Here is a 27,741-nt window from a genome sequence, read left to right as displayed (position 1 = left end):
TTCTGCTCAAAATGAGCACCATGAGAAGATGAACTTTCATACTCCAACTACAGAAGAACTAAACTCCTGGTCATGTTATATTAAAAAATCTTTTTCTCTCACATCCTTCACTGTGTTTGACGTCAGTTTGTGTTTGTGATGTGAAGGACATGTGAGCAAAACGCCCGTGGCTAAGTACTTTTGCTCTTCGGTTGCAGTTGGTGGGTTTGTTTTCTGGATGTTTGGCTCTTACATAAACCGCATTTTTGACCTTTTCTTCCTGGAAGTGCCAGAATGATGACAACAATCTGAACTTCCCACCTACCCCAAATACAAAACACACGGTGACATGAAGGGCCTGATACCTGACACATGATTGTGGGCTGGTTCTGTTCTGCCATGTGAGGTGGAACTAGCTGTTTATGTTAATATATGTTTAGCTCAGGGCGACTATTGCCTCAGTTATTTAAAGAAACAAATTATTTCAGGATCAGCTCCTCTACCCTGTGGCACATGCTCCTCTTTCACTGAAATAATTCTCTCTCTAGTGGGGAAGGAAGAGAGGGTCGGGGAAGGATCTCTGCATCGTGTAGTATTCCCTTTGAATGTACAACCTCAAAATGTTTGAGTGTATGCTTCAAATGTGGATTACAATCTGTTTATTTCTGTTTCACAGGCTTGTAATTGGCTATTCAAATTCTGCTCTGATGTTCAGTGTAAAATCGATGCAAGGCTAATGGCTGTAAATGTCAAGTGAGGTTGTTTGATATTCATAAGTCAGATCAAATAAGAGCAGGAGGGAAAGAGATTGCCTCGTCCCCAAATTTGATCCAGTTTCAGGAGGTTGTTCACACACCGGCTCATGTAAGAAATGCGAAGGAGACTGTATCTCCCTGTCTGAGCTGCTCAGTGCAGTTGAACTTCGCTTCTGATGTGTGTCTTGATGTTGTTCAAGTCAAGAATCTCTTGATGAAGTTCTGCTTGCAAGAGAGTGAATATGATGGAAGACTGTTTCATGACTGCAGCAGATACCGAAACATGCAGTGTTGTGGTTTATTTCGCTTGTTTAAAGAGCTGAGATATCTGATTTAATCATTTCTGTTTTGTGAGACATATTTACTCCGTGTGCATCTTTGCGCCCCAAGGCTGCAGCTACCAATTATTTTGCACGCTAAATATGACTTCCCCGAGTGTGATGCGATGTTGTTTAAAGCTAAACTCGCCAACAACGTAAGCCCCGGCACTTTGTTGGGATTAAAGTGACGTGACATTTGTTTTTCTCATTTATAGGCTGGAATGTCAAACAATGAAAACATGTACAGAAAATTGAATGTGTGTAAAATTTTAGGGCAAAACTCTTGGTGCTTGAGTGCCTCCGTTGGCCTCTTCTGCATGGATGTGAGCCAAATGATATTTGTGTGAAGTGAAGCGCTCCCCACACAGTTTACGCTCACACACCTGCTTTCCCCCAGGCCAGCTGTGGTGTAAAGGCAGCTGGATAACTGCCGCTGTATATGACAGGAGGCGTCAGTATTTTCTTTTCAACCCTCAATCATGTGATTTGCAGCCCTGTGTGTTTACAATAACAGGCCTCTTTCTGACAGTAGCACATGTATACAGTCACCATGCATGACTTCCATATTTAGACTGAGGAGCAGAGGCACTAAACACTTGCTGATAATTCTCTTATAAAACCTTATCAGTAATTATGCCGGCATTATGTAGGTCAACTTCCTTTGCTCTGCTTTTTCATTCTTAACTTTGCACATAATCGCACACGCTGACAAGCATTAAAAGCACCGCAGCCTTGAGGATATGATGGCCGCGCTTTGGAATCTTAATGCTGTAATGAGTGTACATGAATGAGGGAGAACGGCCACAAAGAAATCTCAGACGTGCAGCATGTACATCGGAAGGAGACGTGTGTAAAAGTTTAGCATGCGGAACCTTCTTGGTGTTTCTGAGTCATTTCTGTTCTGGTCATCTGAGGATCCTTGTGCCTTTTCACAGTGCGTGTGCCGTTGCCGAGCACGTGCCTGCCAATGGTGTGAAGGGGATGAGAACTGATAGCTCTATATATAGAAATATATGTATGTGGAGGCTTAAGACTGGACCGTTGCAGGAGAACGGAGGCTCGCTGAGCATACTAACGAGGGTTACGCAGGCTGGTCTGTACATGCCATCTATTAGCTGTAGGCTTACATTCTTTGTATTTATATCTGCATGAGGAATAATTCAGGTTCTTAAGCCTCAGAGTGAGTTGTGTATGTGTGTGTGTCTGTTCGTGTATGTGATTGGTGTTACTTGAGCAGCTAAAGGGGGAATACGGGAGGTGGGCTATAGTATGACTCAGACCGGAACAGCTGACTCTGTGTGTGTGTGTGTGTGTGTTTGTGTGTGTGCGTGCGATGGTGTCAGGCCTCGAGATGTCAAACTCTAACGCCATCATGGTCGTCTCCATGATCTCAGGATCATGCTCTGTTACACAAGAGCCTTAAATGTGTGTGTGAATGCACAGTGGGCCATGCAGTATCTCTGTCCCTTATCCTCCTTCTCGAGTCCTTTTTAATTCTGCTCCTTCTCTTCCACATTTCATTAAATCTTCATTTTCTAAACAATTATGAAATTCCAGAGGGCAGAAAAAGAAGAACCTAAGGTATCAGGTGTGCAGCACTGAGAGGAGGCACATTATTAAGTACAGCAGCACCCTTAACCCTCACTCACATGTTTAAATTCTGCAAGTTACATGATAATAAATCTATCAGCTGAGGCCCTCAAAAAGTAAAATCAAATGCCACATTAAACTAAGCGATTCTTTGAAAATGTGCTGCAATGCTTTGCTCGCTCCCTGGGGTGGGTGTGGATTTTAATTTTGGTTTTCCTGCTGAACATCACTATCATTACTGTCGTTGCTGTTATTGTTCCTCTTCTTATTGACCCTGGGGCAGAACGGCTTCTTCTGGTTGTTGACATTGTACCGAGGCAGAGTTTACTGCTGCAGCGAGTTTCTCCCAAAGCATTTTATGGAAGTTCTGCTTAGGTAACCAGGTTAAACATAATTGGTTGGAATTTTTTTGTTTATTTCTATAATCATAAGAAAGAAAAATAGCCCTTAGAAATAGTCGTACAAACCTTTTCATTTCTGTTTTCTGTCCTGAACAAGTTTGTATTTTCGTGCGTACTCCTAATTTACTACCAGCCCTTGTTTCATGGGACTCGTTGTGGGTACCACTGATAATTCATCTTCCTCCCTTTTAATAACTGTAGGAGTCGTATATTCCGATAAAACTGTTGTTTCAGCAGAAAGCGCAGCGATAAACCAATAACACTGTTGAGTGCTCAGTGCAGGGATGACAAGAGTCTTTTTCAAAGGGCTGCCCACGCTGGAGTGCTGCATTTGGTATATTGGTCATGTCAGATCCCCTCTCTCTAATTACTTGCTGTGGAGCATAACAACAAGATGTCCTGTTGGACTCTTCCATCCAGCAGCAATATGCTTGTGGGAGTTGTTTGGAAAGAACGAGCATCAGATCTACTGTCAAGTTTAACAAGCTTTTGAAGAGTTTGCTAAACTGGTTTAAACGACTGCAGAAGTTTTCTGGCTGAAGTGCTCCCAAGGCTGCATGAAAACATATGAAACTGGGCCATGAATGGGTGAGTTAAGGATAAATTCCCTCCAGACAGCCACTGATATGTCATTCTCTGATAGGTCTCTTCATCCTTTTATCTCCCGCTTCCTGTTCCGCCCACCACAGCGGTCCGGCCTTGTGAGTTTAGGATGATGGGATTTTCGAAAGGTGTGTGTTGCGTAGGAAGCAGAGCGTGGGAGGAAAAAACACGGCGGGACTCAATCTGTACAGATTAAATGCAGATTGATGTTTCTGTCAGAGAATCATCACCTCTCGCTCCAGATTATACGCTGACCACATCATAAGGGCAGGGAGTTGGAGGGATTGAGTGCAAAACTATCATGCGGCAAGATATTTTACTTGAAATTTCATAATGATAATCTCCTTTTCGGTATTGAGTTTTCCTAATCCCTGCATATGTGTAATTTGATACCATAATGCTAGGCAGAGAGGCACGTGTTCGAAATTCTCATTTTAAGTTTTTTTTTTTCTTTTTAAAGGTGACATCATGCGTTATATAACTCTGTTTTGTTTGGCTTCCCTGCATGTGTTTGCTAATGTGCTTGGATAGCTAAGCGATGACATATTTCATATAAACTATAACTGAAAATCGCATGATCCAGGGATTGTTTCTGATCATGAGTGGGGGCAAAACTTGCTTCAAGTGTGCACAATATTTCACAAATTCCGCGATTACTCAGCAGGTTAAGCCCTTAAGTGCGTTATGTTCTGAGATCCAAGATTTTTGCCTTGACAGCTTTTGTCTGTTTCAGTCTGCACCTCTCACTCCCTCTGGCCAGCACAAATTGTTGGCCTATGATGCAATCCATCGTCCCTGCTAGTTCAAGCTTCCCAGCCAATGGGAGTGCGGCAGTAGGAGGGTATCCAGTCAGCTCATGCTTGTAAACAGCACTGACAGTAGGAGGGACTTTCAATTTAGAGTCCCACCCTCTGTTGTCATCCCCGTTCAGCCTTTTTCAGCGTGTGCTTGGACAAAAAAAAAAAAAGGAAAAGCGAGAGAAGGAAAAAGGAAAAAGGAAGAGTGGTCAGCGGGCCGAGGGAAGAGACGAAAGTAGGCATGAATGTGCGAGTCAGGGCGTTTGCTGGTTCTTTCAGTGCTACTCTGTCTTCACACAGAGCTGCCATGAAGCCTTCTAGACTGACGCACTCCTCTCCACTGACAGTAGGTAGTCTCTCTGTCAACTCTGTACTTGTTTGTCCTTATGTACATGCTTGTATGTACGTGTGACTTTATGGTATCAGCTCGGCTGTCACCACACTGGAGTGTGTGTGTGTGTGTGTTTGTACAGGCTGTCAGCACGTATTCAGGGGTGCCATACAGGTGCGTCAGAGTGAGCAGACAACAGAAGGAATGATACTTTGACTGTGTTAATTCTCCTCTCTGTTGGAATGTCTGTCTCTGCCTCTTTCCTTTTCCTTCTTCTTGAACTGGGAAGAAGACATTTAGTTTCCTGCCTACTGCCTTTTTTCCATGCCTGTGCTTTACACTTCAACAATGAGGATCCTATTGTGTGGTAAAATAACAACAGAGGTTTCAGTTCTGCATGAGACAAAGAAAAGGGTCACTTTTGTATTCTGTAAAGCCAACTGTGAATAGAAGCATTGTTTGTGAACTGCACGGGTGTTAGCTTGTTGTCACACACAAACCTGCTGGACACATGCACTTGAACACACAAACAATTAGTTACACATGCAAATACTGTAATCCCGTAAGAGTTTAGGGAATTACTAAGGCTAAGGCCACCAGCAACATCACTGCTGTTATTAGAGTGTGCGTAGTGGCCTGGAGAATTATAACACATTTCATTTTTATGGCATTAGTTGACAGCTCTCTGCAAGATGCGTGTTCCTGCAGGACTCCAGGAAGCTTCCTGCAGTCCTGCCCAGGCTCTGCTTTATCCCATCCTGCTGTCTTTGACCGCAGATCCTAAATTCTAAATCTGCATGCCTTCACTCACTTTAAAGCCTGTCAGTTAACTGGTCATGGTTACTTTGGAGCATTGAAACTAAGCGTCGTGGCCTACTTAGAAGTTTAAGTGGGCATGAATGAAGATGGAATCACGTCAAAACGGTCAGTCAATCAGTCAGTCTGAAGTCAGACTCCTAAATTCATGCAAATGAACGTGAGCAAGAGTACCCACCCATGTGCACACATGCATGCATGATTGTCACATGTGTTTGGGGTTGCCTTACATATCCATTTTATCATAATAAATCTGGAGCATGCAGGAGCTTTGTAAAGTGTGTTTCATGCATCAACTAAACTGCGAGTTCAAAAGAAGAGTTAAATGAAGTTTACATTTTTGAAATGTGCTTCCTCTGACAGCAAACAGATGGTTGTAGCATGTGTGCTGTTCCTTTCATCTTCATCCCAATGTTTTAAGGAAAAACTCTCACTTGGTGTTTATTAGACGCCAGATCTTCTTTTACAGCCGTCCACCCAAGAAGTATACAAATGGACACCAGCTACCTCACTCTCCAGCTATCCTAAGACCAGTGGTCTTATTTTAGTTTCACTGTCATTGCTTCCTCGCTTACCCACTAATACATGCGTCTAAATTTAGACAAACGTCATAACAGATATGTTAGTATCAGGGTGTTCTAGTGCAGAAAGAGGAGTTTGAGAACTATACTGAAGAACATACTGTGGTTGATCCTCCTTTAATCCAACACTCCTAAAGACAAATTCAAGCTTTTTTTTCCCATCAAAACCAAACAGACAAATGCCAGTTTAAAGTACAGGATTTATGGTGAACAATGCATATTTATATTCAGACAAACCATAAGCTACTTACCACTAATCATTTCCATCAGACACCCTGCCTGTCCCTAACCAGAGTGTGAATGTGACATGTCGTTCTGGTGGTTGACAGCTTTAGACATGACCTTTACCCTTCCAGTCTGGAGACTGTATGTCATTGGATCCTCTTTGCAAAAGACTGGAAAGATACAGCCTGGCTCTGACCCACCCTATCGTGTGTGTGCGTGCGTGTGTGTTTATGTGTGTGAGTGCGCAGTGGGCAACAACTGACAATAGGACATGGGCGGTGACGGGACATGGGGGGATTGAGAGCTGTATTAGATCCAGCAGCGACAGATGTGCAGACAGGAGGAGAGTCTGGTGGGGGATGATGATTGTCAGTGTGTTTGTGTTTTTGTGCATGGACGTGTGTGCCCTTTTCATTGACTATGCAATGTTTCTAACTACTATAAATCTGAAAGCATGCCTGTCTGAGACATGTACTGCTGCGCGCTCACCCCTGCATTTCTATGAGCACATCTGTGTTTGATACATGAATAATATATGCGCTGACCTACTGAGAAAATGTAGCTGAACTACATCGCCGGAGCCAGTTAGCAACACAGAGATAAAAATGACGTCTACAGTGTTAAATGCAGTTGCTGATTTAAGCCATAAATCAAGTCAAGTGAAACTGTTTTCTAACCAATACATGACTTTACAGAAGGGAATCATTACTTGTCATTTATATTTGACACTTCCTCTGTTAATATCTGATTTTCTCACTTAATTTATACATTACATGCTTAGCAATGAGAATATTCATCTGGAGCATCTTTACTGCTGTAATTATTCTGCCATATGTGTTGGGCTGATGACTATGAAAGTGGGCCAAGTGGAGGCAGCGCTGGTTTGTGTTGCTAGGCAGGATATCCATACCTTGCAGCTGTATCTCTATAATGGATGAGATGATGTAACGTGTGTAGCTCCTCTGTTCTGGTCCCCTCACATATTGTACGTATTGTAGTGCCATGACCTTGCAGTATGAAGTGCCCTGAGGTGACTTAACTGTTAAATTAATGCTACAGAAATGAATTGAAATGTCGAGGTGTACCGTTTAGAATAAATCAGTGCCAACATGGAAAATTTTGCAACATGAAGCTTACAAATCAAGTACATCATACACTTACAGAATTCTATGTTTAAAGACAACATGATCTGTTATCCAAATGTAACAGAATGTGTTGTCCTGCTACCGAACTTACAGTACACTGCAATATCAGGGATATGTTTGAAGCATTTTAAGTGATAACAGGTTATTTCTGACCTTGATTAATCACCTATGGATTGAAATGAATGGCAATGATCGAAATATATGAGGCTATCATCAGCTAGCTTTGCTATTTTACTCAAAGTGTGTTTTTTATGTTGTTTAAAAGCACAGCTTTTAATCAAGAGGCCATATTACAGTATCAAGTGTGAAATCCGACTAGTAACTTCTTAATGCAGACAAGCACAAACACATGGAAACACAGCTGCTACTGAGCACATTCAGTCTGTGTGTGAGGAGTTCATACACACGTGGACAAAATTGTTGGTACCCCTCAGTTAAAGAAGGAAAAACCCACAATTCTCACTGAAATCACTTGAAACTCACAAAAGTAACAATGAATAAAAATTTATTGAAAATTAAATAATCAAAATCAGCCATCACTTTTGAATTGTTGATTAACATAATTATTTAAAAAAACAAACTAATGAAATAGGGCTGGACAAAAATGATGGTACCCATAACTTAATATTTTGTTGCACAACCTTTTGAGGCAATCACTGCAATTAAACGATTTCTGTATTTGTCAATGAGCGTTCTGCAGCTGTCAACAGGTATTTTGGCCCACTCCTCATGAGCAAACAGCTCCAGTTGTCTCAGGTTTGATGGGTGTCTTCTCCAAATGGCATGTTTCAGCTCCTTCCACATATGTTCAATGGGATTCAGATCTGGGCTCATAGAAAGCCACTTTAGAATAGTCCAACGCTTTTCTCTCAGCCATTCTTGGGTGTTTTTGGCTGTGTGTTTTGGATCGTTGTCCTGTTGGAAGACCCATGACCTGCGACTGAGACCAAGCTTTCTGACACTAGGCAGCACATTTCTCTCCAGAATGCCTTGATAGTCTTCAGATTTCATCGTACCTTGCACACTTTCAAGACACCCTGTGCCAGATGCAGCAAAGCAGCCCCAAAACATTACTGAGCCTCCTCCATGTTTCACCGTAGGGACAGTGTTCTTTTCTTCGTATGCTTGGTTTTTGAGTCTATGAACATAGAGTTGATGTGCCTTACCAAAAAGCTCCAGTTTGGTCTCATCTGTCCAAAGGACATTCTCCCAGAAGCTTTGTGGCTTGTCAACATGCATTTTTGCAAATTCCAGTCTGGCTTTTTTATGAGTTTTTTTCAGCAGTGGTGTCCTCCTTGGTCGTCTCCCATGAAGTCCACTTTGGCTCAAACAACGACGAATGGTGCGATCTGACACTGATGTACCTTGGCCTTGGAGTTCACCTTTAATTTCTTTGGAGGTTGCTCTGGGCTCTTTGGATACAATTCCAACGATCCGTCTCTTCAATTTGTCATCAATTTTCCTCTTGCGGCCACGTCCAGGGAGGTTGGCTACTGTCCCGTGGGTCTTGAACTTCTGAATAATATGAGCCACTGTTGTCACAGGAACTTCAAGCTGTTTAGAGATGGTCTTATAGCCTTTACCTTTAAGATGTTTGTCTATAATTTTTTTTCGGATGTCCTGGGACAATTCTCTCCTTCGCTTTCTGTTGTCCATGTTCAGTGTGGTACACACCTTTTCACCAAACAGCAGGGTGACTACTTGTCTCCCTTTAAATAGGCAGACTGACTGATTATGAGTTTGGAAACACCTGTGATGTCAATTAAATGACACACCTGAGTTAATCATGTCACTCTGGTCAAATAGTTTTCAATCTTTTATAGAGGTACCATCATTTTTGTCCAGGCCTGTTTCATTAGTTTGTTTTTTTAAATAATTATGTTAATCAACAATTCAAAAGTAATGGCTGTTTTTGATTATTTAATTTTCAATAAATTTTTATTTATTGTTACTTTTGTGAGTTTCAAGTGATTTCAGTGAGAATTGTGGGTTTTTCCTTCTTTAACTGAGGGGTACCAACAATTTTGTCCACGTGTGTATGTAGGTGAAACTGACACAGCAGGCCCCACGCATCAAGTGTGTGTACTTTTAGCATGTGTTTGTGTACCTTAATGGTCAGGGAAACTTGTTTTAATGCATTGTTGTGGATTTGTAATAAAAGTCCAATGTGCACTGATTGTTAAGTTACAAAACCTTTTGTTTCTTCTTCCTTCGTTTCTTTTTCTTTTTTTGCTAATCAACAGCCAGCCAACATGGCCATACCGGTTCGTCTGCATCTGCCGTCTTCACAGTCAGAACTACGGCATGCCTCTCTCAGCTCTCCCTCACATGCCGTTCGTCTGGTATTAACCTAGAAATAACACATTTTTGTTCTGTTTAAGGAATTAAACTGCTTTGTTAACTTTGGTTCCTGGTACCTCCTGTGGGAAGTTCTCTGAGCCTCAGCGGCTCCTGAAAGTGAAACTCGGCAGAAAAGCTGAGCGTAGCTGTGAGCGTTTTTACAGGAAAACTCAATAGTTTCATCTTTGTCTTTTATTCCAGGTTAACTGCTGTCGTTGTCCGTGGCTTTAAATGTCCTCTGCTATGGCGAAGCGTGAGGCTGGGAGCACCAGCCCTGTGGTGCGTCAGATAGACAAGCAGTTTCTGGTCTGCAGCATCTGTCTGGATCATTACCGCAACCCTAAGGTCCTGCCCTGCCTGCACACCTTCTGTGAAAGGTAACTAACATTTGTGTTTTCTGTTGCAATGATAACCGGCAAAACATTAATTACCTGCATTTTCCTTGAGCTAAATCTGACACAGTCTCTGCTTTATACTACATGTTGCTTTCTCTGGACATACCGGGCTTTGCAAAAGTTCTGTTACACTCGGTTTCATGAGCTTTAGAGACGTTTACATGTCGGAGTGAAAAATTCCATTGAATAAACTGAAAGTTCTACCTTATAGTCAGGTGTCCTTAATACAAATTTTTTTTCTCCGGTGAAGTTGTATCAAGATGGAAGTCAAAAGAGTTGAGATATCTGCTCTCCTTTGTGCTGAACATCAGCCGGATGACCGTCCACAGAGTCGCAGAGAGGCTAAAGAATGGTGAAGATCTTTCAGGTCTTCACCATTCTTGAAAGGTCACTGAAAGATCTTCACCCTTCTTGAGCCTCTCCGCGACTCTGTGGACGGTCATCCAGCTGATGTTCAGCTGTTTGGCTCTGTCAGACTTGTTGTGGCCAGCATGAAGGAGAGCAGATATCTCAACTCTTTTGACTTCCATCTTGATACAACTTCACCGGAGAAAAAAATTGTATTAAGGACACTTGCCTATAAGGTAGAACTTTCAGTTTATTTAATGGAATTTTTCATTCCGACATGTAAACGTCTCTAAAGATCATGAAACCGTGTAACAGAACTTTTGCAAAGCCCGGTACAGCTATAGTTGTTCCCCTGCTAGTATTTTCCATCTCTCTCTTGTTTCTGTCAAATTCTTGTCATATTTACAGGTCCCCTAATAGTGAAACCTCATCTCTTGCAAATCCCTACACACAATTAGACAGCTCAGAGCACTCCTCCTCATTGACTCCTCTGGGATAAGTGCATTCCTCAGCATCAGGGACCGTCGAGGACTGCCGTCTGGAAAAAAAAAAAAAGGCTCATTGTTGGGAGACACAATTACAGTGGCTCAATCTGCAGTTACTTGGGAAAGACGACACCCCCTCAGGCGACATTACTGGAGACTTTTCGTGTCGAGCCAAGCAGAGGAGGCTTTCGGAGAGCTTGTTGTGGGTCAGGGTGGGAAGATGGAGAGTGAAGAAGGGGCACGTTGTTCTGTAGAGAAGAAAACCAGGACTGTGTTTACTTCTAAACCTATGATCAAGCAAATATTTACGGAATAGTTTGGAATAGCCACACAGTAGAAGATAAATCCTTTTTCCATGCAGTGTGAGTGGGCATTTGCCCACCGGAGGGCAAGCTTAATCCCTGGTTTAACTGGATGGCATGTGATCTGGAGTCCTGCTGAGGTGAACAGATTTTTGTCTGGAACTATATGTGATGTTGCCAGACAGATGTTTTAATGCTGCGATGGATTTACGTAGTTTGACGGAGGTTTAGGATGTGGTGTGACCCCCTGCTGGGCCTGTTCTGTTTGGTGTTGTTTCTGTTTTAATGTTGCTCCCTGTGTCCTCATCCTGTGATTATCTGTCATTATCTGTCTGTCAGCATGCAAACTTAGAGATACAACTGCTTCCTAATATCCTAACTGTGTGCTCTGAACTGCAGTTACTCTTCTGTTAATGACACCAAGAAATGACATCTTACTAAACAGGGGCATGTGGCTACTTGTAGACTGTATGATGGACAAAAAAACACCAATTTGAAGATGTCACTCTGGACAGATAATTCACAAAAGAAAGATGTTGGGACACTATCTTTCCAACTTAGCCTGCAATTCCCATCTGTCCCCAGTCTGTTTGTCAAAGAAAAAGTCATTTATCCAGGTTTAGATTGTGCTGTTAGAGAGTGTTTAAGACAGAACATTAGGTAGATCAAGTTGTTGTTCAAGCTCTCAGTTGTCCTCAGAAGCAGAAGGCTTAGTTGATACAAGCCTGTGCGGTTTCATAAATTAAATATAATACTGTTAGTTAGGAGCCCAAGCAGCTGCCAGACATACTTGTATACAACAACAGAGGCTTACCCTCAACACTAAATCAGGTTATCTGACAGTATTTACCACCGAATCAGTGATCACAGAAACTAAAGAAACAACAACTACATCACCTGCTGGATGGCAGCCGGACCAGGAGTGCAGGATGATCTACATAATGCAGTTGAATTGTGCTGACTGAGTTTTGGCTTTGGCTTGAAGGTGTCTTACGGTATTGATCGGCTCCTAAGGGTAACCAAGCCTGCACATCCACTGCCTACAGGAGCCAGTGGGATAGACGTGCGACTGCTGCCAGCATGAAGCTTGGCCAGGATACAAAACCTGCTTTTGTGCACACACACACACAGAAATATGCAGAAGCACAAACAAATATGCTTCACTTCTATTCTGGAGGAAATATTTGACCTCTTAGTATCTTTGTTAGGCAGAGTGGTTTGCCAAAGATTCACTTGTTTAGAGTAAAAGTGTCCATGCTGAGGCTTTTGGCTCTGAGTATTGACTTAGATTCACAATTTTCTCCTATTTGTTGTGACAGCAGCACTATTTAGGCAATTTCTCTCAATTATGGTGTCAGGATGACAGCTCTCTCCCCATTTTGCATTCCTCTCCTTCTCTCTCTGCTGTGTTGGTGAACTGAATTTGGCTCTTTTACACATAGAACAATGCAAAAAATATATTATTCTGTTAGATTTTAATTACTGATTTATTTATATGTCGACTCCCTCCGTCCAGTTGTCTCCAGAACTACATTCCCCCAGAGTCCCTGACACTTTCGTGTCCAGTGTGTCGGCAGACGTCCATCCTGCCAGAGAAAGGAGTTTGTGCTCTACAGAACAACTTCTTCATCACTAATCTCATGGAGGTTTGGCTCTCAGTTATTTTGTTTGAATAAAAAAAACAAATGCACTCGCTGTAAAATGTCCACTTTCTGTGAGAGAGAGGAAGGACATTTGTGCAGACTGAGGTCATCGTGGAGGACACTCTACCTCTTTGAGTGATTCTTCTAAAGAATTATTTTACATTTAAGATAGGGAAGTTTCTGTCAAGTATGTAGTGGTGGTGATTAAGCAATAAAATATACGGAATTAATATGATGAGTAATACAGACGACTGGAATGTTTAAAAAGAGATGATCATATATGTCTTTTGAAATGTGCTCACTGAAAAAGTGCACATGATGAAGTTTGTAATGTTTTGAACTAGGTCCTACAGCGAGAACCAGAGTGTTCGCGACCCGAGGCCTGCAGCGTGTTGGAGTCAGTCAGCGCTGCAGCTGCAGGGAAGCCTCTCTGCTGCCCAAACCACGAGGGGAAGGTAAGAAACCGCTCTGTGACGCCTCAGCACGCTCATCGCCTAACTGAAGAGTGCACTGCCTGCTTTGTTTCTAGTAAAAATTAATATATAAGGACCTAAATGTTAAATTCCTGTCCCTCCTGCGATGCTCAGCAGGAGAGATTGAGTCAGTTTGTCTCCCTCTGCAGGTGATGGAGTTCTACTGCGAGTCATGTGAGACAGCCATGTGTCTGGACTGCACAGAGGGCGAGCACAGGGAGCATGTGACCGTTCCTCTACGGGATGTCGTGGAACAGCACAAGGCTGCGCTGAAGACGCAGCTGGATGCCATACACAGCAGGTGGGGACTGGATACCTCGGTTAAGCTTTCAGGAGATTTCTTTCACACTTGGTGTTCGGAAGCTTAAGTTTTTGACCCAGATCACAGGGGATGTAAGCTGTGCTGTGCCCAGTATGTCAAACATTTCACTCGTTAGGTTATTTTTCATTTTAAATTCAGTTTTAGTTGGGATTTAATATATGATTATGGTTTACTTTGACTGCTTTTCAAGTTTCAGTTCAGCAGTTTTTGAAAATTTCCTGTTTTCTCAGGCTCCCTCAGCTAACAGTAGCTATTGAGCTGGTGAGTGAGATTTCTCGACAGCTGAATGAAAGGAAGAATGAGGCAGTAGCAGAGATCATCAGTACGTTTGAAGAGCTGGAACGGGCGCTGCATCAGCGCAAGACGGCCCTCATCACAGACCTGGAGAACATCTGCAGCACTAAGCAAAAGGTTTCACAGATTTGCATTTCCATTTCACCCCCCATTTTCTTTTTTTGCATTCCACCTGCTTTCTCCTATCTGTGCTATTTTACTCTGACCTCTTGCTTTTTTGTGTTTCTTTTCCTCCTCTTATTCCACTTTCCTGAGCGCAGGTTCTACAGGCCCAGCTTTCCTCTCTCCTCCAGGGGAAGGAACACATCCAGAGCAGCTGTAACTTTACAGAGCAGGCTCTCAGCCACGGGAGTGCCACTGAGGTACGCTGGCACACCATATGGGAAAATCAACCGTCAGATCTGACGTAGCAGTGCAGCTAGAAGTCTGTTGTTCAGTATTTGAATATTTTTGCACTAAAGGACACAAATGAAAAACAAAACAACCTTCTTAGAATCAAATATGTGTCTTCTGTAAGTACAGGTGCTGCTAGTTCAGAAGCAGATGAGTGAGCGGGTGACAGCGCTGGCCAGACACGACTTCCCAGAGAAGCCGCATCAGAACGCACATCTGGACTGTCAGGTATCAAATGGTTTCTAATGTGATTCAGCCTATTACTCTGGTTTCTGTTTTCATTATGACAGCCTGACTGATATTCCCACATCGTTGCATTACGCAGTCAGAAGCAGTGCTTCAGTCTGCAGGTCTGATGCTGGTACAGGGGCCATTTATCTGTGGAGCAGGGTTTTTTTTGTTTGTTTGTTCTGTTTTAACCTTTGTATTGATGTGAGAGTTTTTGCTTGTTGTGATTAGACATCTCAAATGAGAGATTTGGGATCATTTAACTGGGATCAGCTGCTGACATTTGAAAAACATATTAGCCTTTAAGCTTTATTTCACAACTATTTTGGCAACTTGAGTAGCAAAACAAATAGCGTTAGCATGTGAGTTGTTACACATAGACACACAGCAACATGAGTATCCTACATACGTCCGTTATTCTGTCTCCATCTGACTCTATGTTGTGTGCTACACTAACACTGTCCTGAGAAAAAATCTGGCCTGCTTTTGTTTTGTACTTTTGTAGTTATCTGTCCATTTGTCACATTATGGTATGTGAGGTAAACTAGCAGTACCGGATTCTGCATTCTTATACATCTAATGTGCATTCTGCTACAGGTGGAGACAGAAGGTCTGCGACGCTCCATCCAGAACTTGGGTGTTCTCATCACCACAGCAGCTGTTGCTCACACCTCAGTTGCCACAGGAGAAGGCCTCCGCCACGCTGCAACCGGGCAACACCACACCATTACTGTGACAACAAAGGACAAAGTACCGTCTTTACGTTATTCAACCTCACCATCATATTCCCATTCGCTACATGCATGGACACAAATTGTATTGTGCTTTTGTTTGTTTGCTTGCTTTAGAATGCATATTAATGTTAGTGGTTATGCAAGAACTCTGTTATTTTATGGTAGCTGGCTACCTTCTTAACCAAAAACAGGAATTATTTTAATCAAGACAAATCTGTTATATGCATCTGTAGAAAGTGCTGTTCACTTATTGTTCAAAAGACCTGAGATTGTTTTATTTTTTGCTCCTGTTGTTCTGGAATTGATTGAATAACCCTATCTGCAGGATGGGGAGTTGGTTCGGACAGGAAATGCCGTTTTAAAAGCAGAGATAACGTCGGTTGACGGGAACCGGGCTGCAGAGACGGAGATAATGGACAATAAGAATGGAACATATGAGGTGGGCTACACGTTACGCCATGAGGGAGAGTACTCCTTTGCTCTGCTGCTGTATGGACAGCCGATACGTGGCAGTCCTTTCCGCCTGCGGGCCGTCAAGCCATCAGATGTTCCGCAATCCCCAGATGACGTGAAGAGGAGGGTCAAGTCCCCCAGTGGGACAGGCGGTCACATACGGCAGAAAGCAGTGCGACGGCCCTCCAGCATGTACAGCACCACCAAGAAAAAGGAGAATCCCATTGAGGATGAACTCATCTACAGAGTGGGTAAGACAAATGCGGCCTTATGTCATATCAGGAAATGACAAAATGTCTTTTGCAAAGATGCTTTATCTCTTTAATTACAAATCACAAATATGTATCTGGACCGAAAACTAATTTCTAACATAAATCAAGGTTTTTGGATTGGCATGCTCCCCTCCAGGCAGCTGTTTTCAGTTCACGCCAGTAGACTACAGAATGAAAGTCGCTGATTGTTTTATGGATTTTGCAAAGCGGATAATGAGAATTTGGTGGTGGCTTGCATTAAATATGTTGACAGTCTTTCAGGTTTTTGATGTCAGAGCGTCACAGTCACTAAGTGTAAGACAACTTCCATAAATAATTGAGATGGTAGCACTCTCGGTGTGATGGAATACCTCACCCAAGCAGGTCTGTCAGGTTTTTACAAGTTCTTGTTTTCAACTCTACTTACACTTGTCAAAACCTCCAATTGCCTGGAAGGTAATAAATCAATCCAAAACAAACATGTATCCTGTGTGAAAATGCATTATGCACGTTGAGATTAAGGTGAAAATATCAAATCACACATTTTACTGAGCGTGTAATTGTGTTTCTGTCAGGTTCTCGGGGCAGAGAGAAAGGGGAGTTCACAAATCTGCAAGGAATCTCAGCCTCTAGTAACGGCAGAGTGGTGGTGGCTGACAGCAACAACCAGTGCATCCAGGTGAGACTAACGGACGGGAAAGTGCATGCAGGTACTTGTAGCACGGTGACAGCAATAAACAACCACTGTGATTCTTTGATCTAAATGATTACAGGTGTTCTCCAATGACGGCCAGTTCAAGATGCGCTTTGGGGTCAGAGGCCGGTCTCCTGGACAGCTGCAAAGACCAACCGGCGTCACTGTGGACATGAACGGTGACATTGTGGTGGCCGACTATGACAATCGATGGGTCAGCATTTTCTCCTCTGATGGCAAGTTTAAGGTAAGAAGTCAGACCGAGTGTTAGCGCAGCACGAGCTGACTCATTTAAGGCTTACTCATGCAGGTTTGCATTCTGCTCTCCCGCATTATCATTTTGCTTTCTTGACTGAAAACATAATAAAATAGCTGGAATAATATGAACATGGGTTAAGAATCTTTTCATGGTGGATCACGTCTTTGGTTCTCTGCTCAAATCCTCTTTGTCTTCCTTTGTCGAAGAACAAAATCGGCGCAGGTCGGCTCATGGGTCCTAAAGGTGTTGCTGTGGATAAGAACGGACACATCATCACTGTGGACAACAAGGCCTGCTGCGTCTTCATCTTTCAATCCAATGGGAAGCTCGTGACTAAGTTTGGAGGCAGAGGGACGTCTGACAGACAGTTTGCAGGTGAGAGGGAGGCTGAGACTTTTAACGTCATGCCTTTCTAACACCTACAGCACACAAACAGTGTCCTCTTTTTCAGTTGTGCCGTCTGTCCATGACGATGCAGCATCAACCAGCTTCTGAAGTAAATCTGCTGTGATATTTTGGCAAAATATATGACAACAAAGAATATCATAAGGTTACTATATATGTATTATTTTGAGCTGTGGAAGGGTTATGCAACATCTTTTGCAACTTGCACTTGTCCTTTGTTTAGGATTCATATAAGAAAAAAGCAGTCATCGTGAACACCGTGACTAATCTTGGCGCCTTTAAAATGTCACCTCGAGGCAGCAAACAGCATATAGAGCATTCTTAGCAGATGGGAACTGGCTCTGCGTTTTGCGTCTTGTTTAAAAATGTAAGCCTGTGTACTTACCTGGCGTAGCTTCAACTGATGCAGTGTCTCTGCTCCCCTCACAAACTGCGTCAGTGCTGACCACCCAGCTCTTATTTTCTTCTTTGCTTATCTTCATCTCTGACAACCTATGTGTTTCTTTCTTTCTTTCTTTCTTTCTGTTCTTCCTTTCTGTTTTCCAATTCAGAAAAACTTGGCCCAAACTTTAATAAATCTGGCTCAGTGTTCAGTAAGTACTAAGTGTGGCCTTGCTGCAACCTTAATCCCACAGTGCAGTGCCCTCTGTCTAACCCAATTCCCTGATCATGTGTCTGACCTCCTGAGAACTCCGATTGTCGGCAAATTGTTGGATCGAACTGTGCCTGTACTATAGTGATCACAGACAGAAATATTAATTATTACAATAATGAACAATTTAAGTGCATTGTGTTTTTTATGTAAATGATTAATGAGAATGATTTTCACTTCTTGCACTCCAGCGTTATGAAACTAACCAGTGGTGCCTGTTTGCCGTAAGATAATCAGTGTTGGGATCTGTAGAGCTAAATTATGGGTTACTCTGCCAATGAACCTCACAAAAATAGCTACCAAGGATGCTTTTTTTTGTGTGTTATTCATCAGTGTAGCCACTTGTGGCAACAAAACATTCTTTGATTACTGTGACACTAATATAATTAGAATGGGATTGAATCTGAGAGCCTTGAGCTTTTTAATACTTGTGAAATACGGGAAAAAATGCATGAAAACAATGCCAGAAATTACTTGTGTCAAATCAGAGCAGATACATGTCTGATTAAATTGGGTTTCATGATTGGAGCTTTAAGCACAACTAGTTAAAATTTGTGCTCATCTACTAACAGTGAAGGGAATCGTGCAAAGTACAGGAATCGTTCTCTGTTCCAGCTACAGCAAATACCACAGTGACCTGTTTCTCTCTCTTGTCCAGGTCCACACTTCGTTGCGGTGAACAACAAGAACGAAATTATAGTGACCGATTTTCACAATCACTCTGTGAAGGTAAGATGAACTGTCTCTAAAAAATGGCCTCTAAAAAATTAGAGGCCTTCGTTTTCTCGGATTCTAATGCGTGCACATGGAGTTGCAGACTCACTGAACTCACCGACTCCCTCTCTCCCAGGTTTACAGTGCCGATGGCGAGTTCCTCTTCAAATTCGGCTCTCATGGTGAAGGCAACGGCCAGTTCAATGCTCCCACTGGTGTGGCTGTGGATACCAACGGAAACATCATCGTAGCCGACTGGGGTAACAGCAGAATACAGGTGAGGCAGGTTGAGAATTACAGTATCGACACTGGAAACTTACAGAGCTTGAATTTAACAGTTTTTTTTTAACCATGTCACCAGAGGGGCTCCATATATTTAGGCTACTACAGTTATATTTTAAAAATGTGCAATTAAAGTACATTGTTAAAGTTTCCCCTTTCAGATTTACCTGATTGCATTTAAAATGTGTCTTTAAAATATGGCATGTTTAGAATTATAATTATTTTTCATGATGGCCAATGCGTCACCGCGTTAAAGAATACGCTCGGATTAGCTGTAGTTTGTGCCAGTTCTGTTTTTGTAAATGTAATTTGATATGATCAGCTGTAAATCCTGAAGAGGTGAAATTAATTTTATGTGCACTGAAAATAGCTTGAAAGAAAAATGAGTATTTGTGGAACTTTTTTTTAGTATCAAGTGCAATATTTATTTTCAATGTTGATTTAGAGGTCATTTAAAAGTATTCAGATTAGATTAATTTGTCATCTGGTGGATTACATTACTAGTTACAGTAAGGGCCATGCCATTTTTTTATTTAGTAACTGACTACATTTCAACGCAATCCTATCCAGGCTTAACATCAAACAGAACATTTTAAACTTCAAAATCCTATCTGTTTGTCTCTACCAGGTGTTTGACAGCACAGGCTCCTTCTTATCCTACATCAACACCTCAGCTGACCCGCTGTACGGACCCCAGGGTCTCGCCCTCACCTCAGACGGACATGTGGCTGTTGCAGACTCTGGCAATCACTGCTTCAAGGTTTACAGATACCTGCAGTAGACTGAGAAAGGACATCACCGACTCCTGCTTAGAGAAACTAGCGGCCCATACTGCTTGTAGACATAGAGCTGCAACGTGCCTGCACACTTTACAGAAGCCCCATATCCACAGAGCAACTTCCTGTTCAACTTTTCTGTACATACTTTAGAGGTTCTCATATCCAGAGTTGAAGACGAAGATGTGACAACAAATACTCATAAGAAAAATGACACAAAATCCATAAAATTTTGCAATTATATGTTTAAAACAAAGGCAAAATAGGCAACTTGTTTCCAAAAATATTGATAAATTTGTTCCCTCAACAACAGCTCAACAATCAAATTTAATGAAATATAGAATAAAAGGAAACTGTTTTACTCAGGAATTAATTATCCTGTAATTAAATGTTTCTCTATCTTTATTGAGTGCTGTCAACCAAATCCCCAGAGGATAAAAGAAAAACAAAACACTGAGAAACCTCTGGCACAGGGCCTTTCAGCTCTATTTCTTTAAGTGTAACTTCACCACTAGACAGCCTGACAGTCTAAAGTTGGTGATGCACTGCAATTTTTTGGGCAATGCAGACGGGCAACACAAAACCTGCAACCAGCAAACAAAGCAAGACACAGAAACTTGTGTTTCTGACCTGTTTCCCGATGCTTTGAGATTAAAGTAACGATGCTCAGGCTGATCCTTGAACACTGTTGCATGTCAGTGTGATCCAAAAAAAATTACCCTGTTGTCACTGCCTTACTATGTTTTCTATCCGCAACACAACCCTACAGGAATGTGCTGTTTTAAAAAGGAGTCGTTCTTCTCATTCTGCACCTTATCACTCTGAGATTATTCTTTTCAGTCATAAAGAAGAAGAGTTGACCTATATGCAAGTTGTTTTGTTTTGGTACCCAAAGACGAGCATCGCGAAGCACAAAACACAGCATGTGAACCAGCTCCACTTCAAGTCGGAACCCTTCTGGCTGGTCTTCTAATAACCAAAACAGACTTCTTATGTCTCACCCCACTAGTTCTTGCACTTTCGTCTATTCATACCTTCGACCTACTGTAGTTGTATATATTTATTAGGTGTATATAAGGATTTGGTGTCCATGTTATTTCACTATATAGCCTACTTATTCCAGCACTTAAACGGAATCAAGGTCATGCCAAGTAGTAGCCAACAGAATGACTGAAACATCAATGGAACAAAGTTGTATACACATTATTTGCTGTATCTTATTTTTTGAAAAGGATTTAATTTATTTTTAATTTTTCTTTTCTACATAATTTGTTCTACAAATTATTTTTCTAATTGGTGCATTTGAACTGTCTCCTCTTTGCCAAACATCATTGTACATTGTAGCACTGACAGCTGTTGTCTCCTTTGCCTCTTTCCCCCGACGAGCTCACATCCAGTAACTTTTCCCCTTCCGCCAAAACGTATCGTCGTAAGTTGTTGTTGAACATTGCACAAAATACAAATGTTATAAGAGTTATATAGTTTGCAAGAGTAATATATGCCTCTATGTATAGTTCATATAGCATAATCGGAAAGTGTACTGTATATTACAATCATATTCTTGTTGTAGCTGACAAGCACCTTTAATCATGGATTTTTCCAGGATTCATTTGCTCTGTAGTTCAGTGTTATGAATTTCATCCTAGAGGAAACACAACACCAGCTAATACGCAGCGACACAGAATTTTTCTTTTCCACCTGTGTTTTTTATGAAAACTGTCCCCAGTAATTGATCCCTGATTCATTCTGTCTTTCCCTTTTCCATTTATTGACAGATTAAATTATCTCCCCTCCTCCGTTTTGTTGGACCCTTGTGTTACTGTGCTTTTATTTTTTATGTCTCTGCCTTTAAATGTCACTGACCTGTTTGTGTGAAGTAACCGTTAGCACATAGAACTAAAACACAACAATTTTGTGTACAACTGTATACTACAAGAGGCCAGATTTTGGAAGAAGTAATCGCTACACTTATGTAAACATGGAAACGGTATGATTGTAAATTAAAGAATGACACCATAAACTGCTGTGCACATCATCTGTTTTATATGAGCCTCCTAGTTTTAGTTATTAACGTGCTGCATTTTCTTTTTACGCAGATTAGAAATCAGTGTCTTCAAGATAAGAGTAAACACACTTTGCTGCCTCACAAGTATTTTTGGTTAAATTGCCCCACTCTGATTATTCTAAAAACTGTCAAAACAAGCTGCAAATGCTAGTACTTTGATGCTTTAGAACTTGAGTGAATCAGAATAATCCCAAGAAACTCAGATGAGTGGGAATTTCAAGTTATTTCTGTGGGATTTAACATGTTAAAGCATTTTCATTGCTCATTTTTGCAACACTTTTCAGGCCATTTTGTAGAAATCTATGTTGCATTAAGAAGGACTCGTTCATTTCAAAGATATTTAATATTACTTCAAATGTCAGACTACTGGACTCCTTACTGGAAAAATGTCAAAGTCATTATCTATCTTATCTAGAGATCCAAATCTGTAAATCGAATGATTCATCATGTACCGAATTTGTTGTATAAGATAAAGGACATCACAATTTTTGCTTTTTATAATGCTCAATGGTTTCGTGTCCTCTGATGAGGAAGGTCTCGGGCGTTACCATGGATACAGAGTTGTCCCCCTACAGCATGTAGCAACCGGCACCACAGTTCGCCTTACTAAAACGGTTTTAGTCAGTCTGAGGGGATGTATCATTTCCAATCAATTTTACCTCGTGACAAAGTTTATATGAGCAGTGATGGATCTTCCGTGGGGGCACGGAAGATCCGATTAGCCACCCCTTGTGCCCTCCCAAAATTTTCGTTGGAAATTTACATTACTGATTCTCCGATTTCCAACGCTCATGAAAGCAACTTCGTTGTCCGACTGCACCTGAATGCACTAATGATGTTAGTTTGATGTTTTGATTGTATTTCGTTTGGATTTGAAGAAGCTTTGAAGAAGTTTCCTGATGCCAGAGGAGAAGACGAGCAGCTTTGGACCTTTGCGGTAATATGGCCGTTTCTCAGTACATAATTGTCTGTACTTGCGTTCTCACCATAGACTGTATATAAAGATGGACGTAGCATCTGGCTCCAAAAATGAAGCCCACCCGGAAGTGTCAAAAACTTGCAATATCACGCCGTCCGCTAGGGTTGGCTCCAAAAAGCTTTTGCTCCATAGACCCCAATTCATCACCGGAAAAAATAAAATTTGATAGACTGATATTCTACAGCTCAGGATTTTTTCCCCGTTAGTTTTCATGGTCAAAATGAGAGATCAGGTAGCCGATCTTAAAATAAATCAATACTGAATTTTAAATAAATTGTTAAAGTTAGCAGAGCCAGGGGGCGTGGCTATGCTTGATAAGACAGTCTTGTCTGGAATGATTGACAGATCGTTAGGGCGAACAGAAGCCTCTGCGGTAAAATGTGGGCGGGATAAGAGTCTTCGGCTCTCAGTCTGGCCCACCCATAGACTGGTCCTGCCCCTAGTTGCTCTCCGGTCCAGCCTGTTTGATGATGCTTTTTACGTCACTGGCTCCAAAAAATCCAAAATGGCGACCAGGAAGTAGCAAAATCCGGGCTTCATTTTCTCGGCATTGAAACCAACGGGTGACGTCATGGTTAGTTGACGTCTGGTTCTCACGTACTCGTGAACGTCATCATGGAGACTGCATTGGACCAGACTAGTGTGCATAGATATGAATCAGTAGATAGATACATATCAATGGTTGCAGTTCCCAGTGAAAAGGACAATTTTATTAGAGGAATTCAGACACAGTCACACAGAGAAACATTAGACCTCACACTGAAACAGAGATGCAGCTTTGTGTCTTGGACATGATTTATTTTCAAAGCTACATATGTGAAGGTAATAATCCGTGCCAGAGCACACCTCATTAGCACTTCCGCTAGGTCAGCTAACTTCCGGTCACTCCATGGATGCTGTTGTTGGTAATGTAGTCAGAATATGGATTAATTTTTTGTTTGGGCTTGACAAAGACAAGAACAAAAAATATCCAGAGCAAGTGGAGCAGTTAGCTAACGCTTATTACAGTTTGATTTACTGTTTCAAAGTCACATTTTTGAAATCATGTAATCACGGCTTTTATTTTATAACAAAAACCTGGAAATGTTGTTTATCTGTAATTCCTCTAACTTGACTGAACGTGGGCTGCAGTTCCCGTTTTTTTTAAACATCAATAGGATGTATAAATCCAGATGGACTTCATATATTTCACTATGCACACATTTTTATTAATGTACAGTATATTTTATAGACATAAACATATTTGATAGAGATATTAGAAATGGATTTCTAGTGTAGCATGTCGTCCAAAAAACGTCATAGTGTAGCATGTCGTCCAAAAAAACAGAATTGCGTAGCATGTCGTCCAAAAAACGTCATCATGTAGCATGTCAGTCAAAAAACGTCATAGTATAGCATGTCGTCCAAAAAACATCATAGTATAGCATGTCGTCCAAAACACGTCATAGTATAGCATGTCGTCCAAAAAACATCATTGTATAGCATGTCGTCCAAAACACGTCATAGTATAGCATGTCGTCCAAAAAACATCATAGTATAGCATGTCGTCCAAAAAACGTCATAGTATAGCATGTCGTCCAAAAAACATCATAGTATAGCATGTCACTCTAAAAACATCATAGTATAGCAGGTCGTCCAAAAACGTCATAGTGGAGCATGTCGTCCAAAAAAACAGAATTGCGTAGCATGTCGTCCAAAAAACGTCATCATGTAGCATGTCAGTCAAAAAACGTCATAGTATAGCATGTCGTCCAAAAACATCATAGTATAGCATGTCGTCCAAAAAAGTCATAGTATAGCATGTCGTCCAAAAAACATCATTGTATAGCATGTCGTCCAAAAAACATCTTGTATAGCATGTCGTCCAAAAAACGTCATAGTATAGCATGTCGTCCAAAAAACATCATAGTATAGCATGTCGTCCAAAAAACATCATAGTATAGCATGTCGTCCAAAACACGTCATAGTATAGCATGTCGTCCAAAAACATCATAGTATAGCATGTCGTCCAAAAAACATCATAGTATAGCATGTCGTCCAAAAAACATCATTGTATAGCATGTCGTCCAAAAAACATCATAGTATAGCATGTCGTCCAAAAACGTCATAGTATAGCATGTCGTCCAAAAACATCATAGTATAGCATGTCGTCCAAAAAACGTCATAGTATAGCATGTCGTCCAAAAAACATCATTGTATAGCATGTCGTCCAAAAACATCATAGTATAGCATGTCGTCCAAAAAACGTCATAGTATAGCATGTCGTCCAAAAACGTCATAGTATAGCATGTCGTCCAAAAAACATCATAGTATAGCATGTCGTCCAAAAAACATCATAGTATAGCATGTCGTCCAAAAAACGTCATAGTATAGCATGTCGTCCAAAAAACATCATAGTATAGCATGTCGTCCAAAAAACATCATAGTATAGCATGTCGTCCAAAACACGTCATAGTATAGCATGTCGTCCAAAACACATCGTAGTTTAGCATGTCGTCCAAAAAACATCCTAGTATAGCATGCCGTCTGAAAAATGTCATAGTATAGCCTTTGTTCCAAAAAAACATCACAGTATAGCATGTCGTCCAAAAAACATCTTGTAGCATGTTGCCTAAAAAACGCCATAGTATAGCCTTTGGTCCACAAAACGTTGTTCTGTCCCTGAAGTAGGTGAAAAGCAACACAAAAACAGTCCAAAGGCTGGTTTCCAGAGGGTTAGATGAGTATTTATTTGAAAGAGTAAGTTTACAACAACACAACATGTGAGGAGGGTTAAAAGCAAATGGGTGTTAGTAAAATAAAAAATAAATCTACAGAACTAAAAGTGAACTTCACGTTGACATTGACGGGCTTTCCAGCCAGGAACAACGTAAAAGATCATCAGTACAAAAAAACTCTTCCTGTTCACCTCTTAAACCCCAAGAACACACCGCAGTAGCAACCTAAACTAAAACTACCAATGGGTTCCCTGTTTTCCTTTCTGAAGAATTCAAAGGTTCCTCTCTATCTCCCCACACATCCACCAACCACTGGAACACATCTCCAAAGTTCTGCTGGGCCAGCTCAGCTTCCCCTCAGAAGAAGTGCCGCCAGATGAAGGAGCCTTTTGAGAGGCAGATGGCATCGTAATTGGACGGTACTTTGGTCTGATCCAATCCAGCTTCAGCTCCAGAGACGGCAGGCGGGACGAGTCAACAGAGGCCAGGGGGACGAAGGCATACAGCTGAGTACAATCCAGAAAACAACAGAGGAGGAGTGCAGTGGCCCAGGGCCAGAACAAACAGAGTAGCATAGTATATAGTATCTATAGCATATATTGTACAAATAAGTCAAAGGAAAGAGACATACTATAGAATTGTAGTAATTGTGGGCTGACTGATTTACTGATTATCAGTATTTTAGTTTTTACTGATTTACGGTAATAAATAAATTTATAAATGGCGCTACTTTGGCTCTGAACCTTTATCTAGCTGTGGTCGCTCTGTCTTCTGGAGTGAGTTGATTGGTTATACGTCAGGAATAAAACTCCTTTAATTGAACATCTGTAAACAAAACAAAAACTCATCAACAAAGTTTTCTGTTAGTTTGTGTTCTTCTAAGTTTAACTCCAAGATTTTAAATACTTTGATTTACTGCAAATGAATATCTACTCCAAATGTCTCACTAATAATCATTATCAGCCTTAAAAACTCACAAAACACCCCTCTATACTCGACCACACAGTATAAATTTGCTTGGAATCTTCCACTTCCTGTTTGTCAAAGTGGCCTTCTACCTCATAGACATATATAAAGAGTAGACGCCACATCGACCGCTACTGCCTACTGGGGCTGACGAGACGTGGGGCTGCCATCTTGGTCCGGTCACCCGCTCCACTCAGCGCTGTTTGACAGCGCATTTAATCCATCTTTATTCTGAATATTAAACTGATTTTCACGCGTTTTTTATTTTTATTTTTTTACTGCAAACGTCATACATGTAGCTATGATACAGGACAAATGGTTCGGCATATTTTAATATTCATAGCGGGAATAATAGATAATAATAATAATAGGTAATAGAATATTCTGATATTAACCTCGACTGCAGACAGGTATTTTGCAAACACTGTAAACACACACACACTAATATATGTCAGAGAAGCAGATAATGGCAGTAAAGTCAATTATTTTAATAATTTGAAGAGACAATATGATTACACTATATATACATAAATAAAATACTGACTAATGAACACATATTTCTATATAAAACAAGAGATAGAAGTTATATATCAGAGAAAATGAATATATATAAATCATAGATGGAGTATCAACATCATTCACATAATATAGGCTATAATAGATAAGTTACATATCAGAGAAAATCATACATAAATCATGTATGGAGTATCAATATAATCAATATATCAGAAAACTGACTAATGTGTTCATCCTGGACACAGAGATCGTCCTGAAGTCCGACCACAAGGAGGAGGAGACTCATCCTCATTGTGGAGGGCTTCCTGCTTTACACCTACAGGCCGACGTGCTAAACCAACATTACTTTATTTCCATCCCATATGAAGAATGCAAAAAGAGAAGGTGCTCTAGGAAGTACACGGTGCCAGACCCCCCCCAGTCTGTTTGATGGCCACGTCTGGCCCATGTACCTGCAACACAAGAACATCTGCTCACTCTGAAACATTGAGAGCAGCGTTTTGTGATTTCTA

The 27,741-nt window shown here is 41.3% G+C and overlaps 1 protein-coding gene across 5 annotated transcripts in view; it reads left to right on the top strand.

Moving 5' to 3' along the window:
- The window catches only part of trim3b (tripartite motif containing 3b), a 31,385-nt gene extending 9,379 nt beyond the window's left edge, over positions 1–22,006 (top strand). For 3 of the 5 annotated variants that reach the window (XM_022209920.2, XM_022209929.2, XM_022209904.2), the window contains 16 exons: positions 10,085–10,260; positions 12,930–13,059; positions 13,401–13,511; positions 13,679–13,830; positions 14,082–14,262; positions 14,406–14,507; positions 14,668–14,766; positions 15,364–15,516; positions 15,826–16,204; positions 16,780–16,883; positions 16,978–17,145; positions 17,364–17,532; positions 18,114–18,155; positions 18,873–18,943; positions 19,065–19,205; positions 19,839–22,006. In XM_022209920.2, the coding sequence (XP_022065612.1) occupies positions 10,115–10,260; positions 12,930–13,059; positions 13,401–13,511; positions 13,679–13,830; positions 14,082–14,262; positions 14,406–14,507; positions 14,668–14,766; positions 15,364–15,516; positions 15,826–16,204; positions 16,780–16,883; positions 16,978–17,145; positions 17,364–17,532; positions 18,114–18,155; positions 18,873–18,943; positions 19,065–19,205; positions 19,839–19,991 (2,301 nt within the window). In that variant the 5' untranslated portion in view covers positions 10,085–10,114 and the 3' untranslated portion in view covers positions 19,992–22,006. Of the gene's footprint in view, positions 1–4,593; positions 4,792–10,084; positions 10,261–12,929; positions 13,060–13,400; positions 13,512–13,678; positions 13,831–14,081; positions 14,263–14,405; positions 14,508–14,667; positions 14,767–15,363; positions 15,517–15,825; positions 16,205–16,779; positions 16,884–16,977; positions 17,146–17,363; positions 17,533–18,113; positions 18,156–18,872; positions 18,944–19,064; positions 19,206–19,838 lie in introns of those variants that run through there. The other 2 variants (XM_022209912.2, XM_022209939.2) reach the window with 2 other exon arrangements.
- The last annotated feature ends 5,735 nt before the right edge of the window (positions 22,007–27,741 follow it).

The sequence above is a fragment of the Acanthochromis polyacanthus genome, chromosome 17 (assembly GCF_021347895.1).
Source record: "Acanthochromis polyacanthus isolate Apoly-LR-REF ecotype Palm Island chromosome 17, KAUST_Apoly_ChrSc, whole genome shotgun sequence".
In the NCBI taxonomy this organism is placed as follows: Eukaryota; Metazoa; Chordata; class Actinopteri; family Pomacentridae; genus Acanthochromis; species Acanthochromis polyacanthus.
This window is presented reverse-complemented; position numbering and strand designations above follow the sequence as displayed.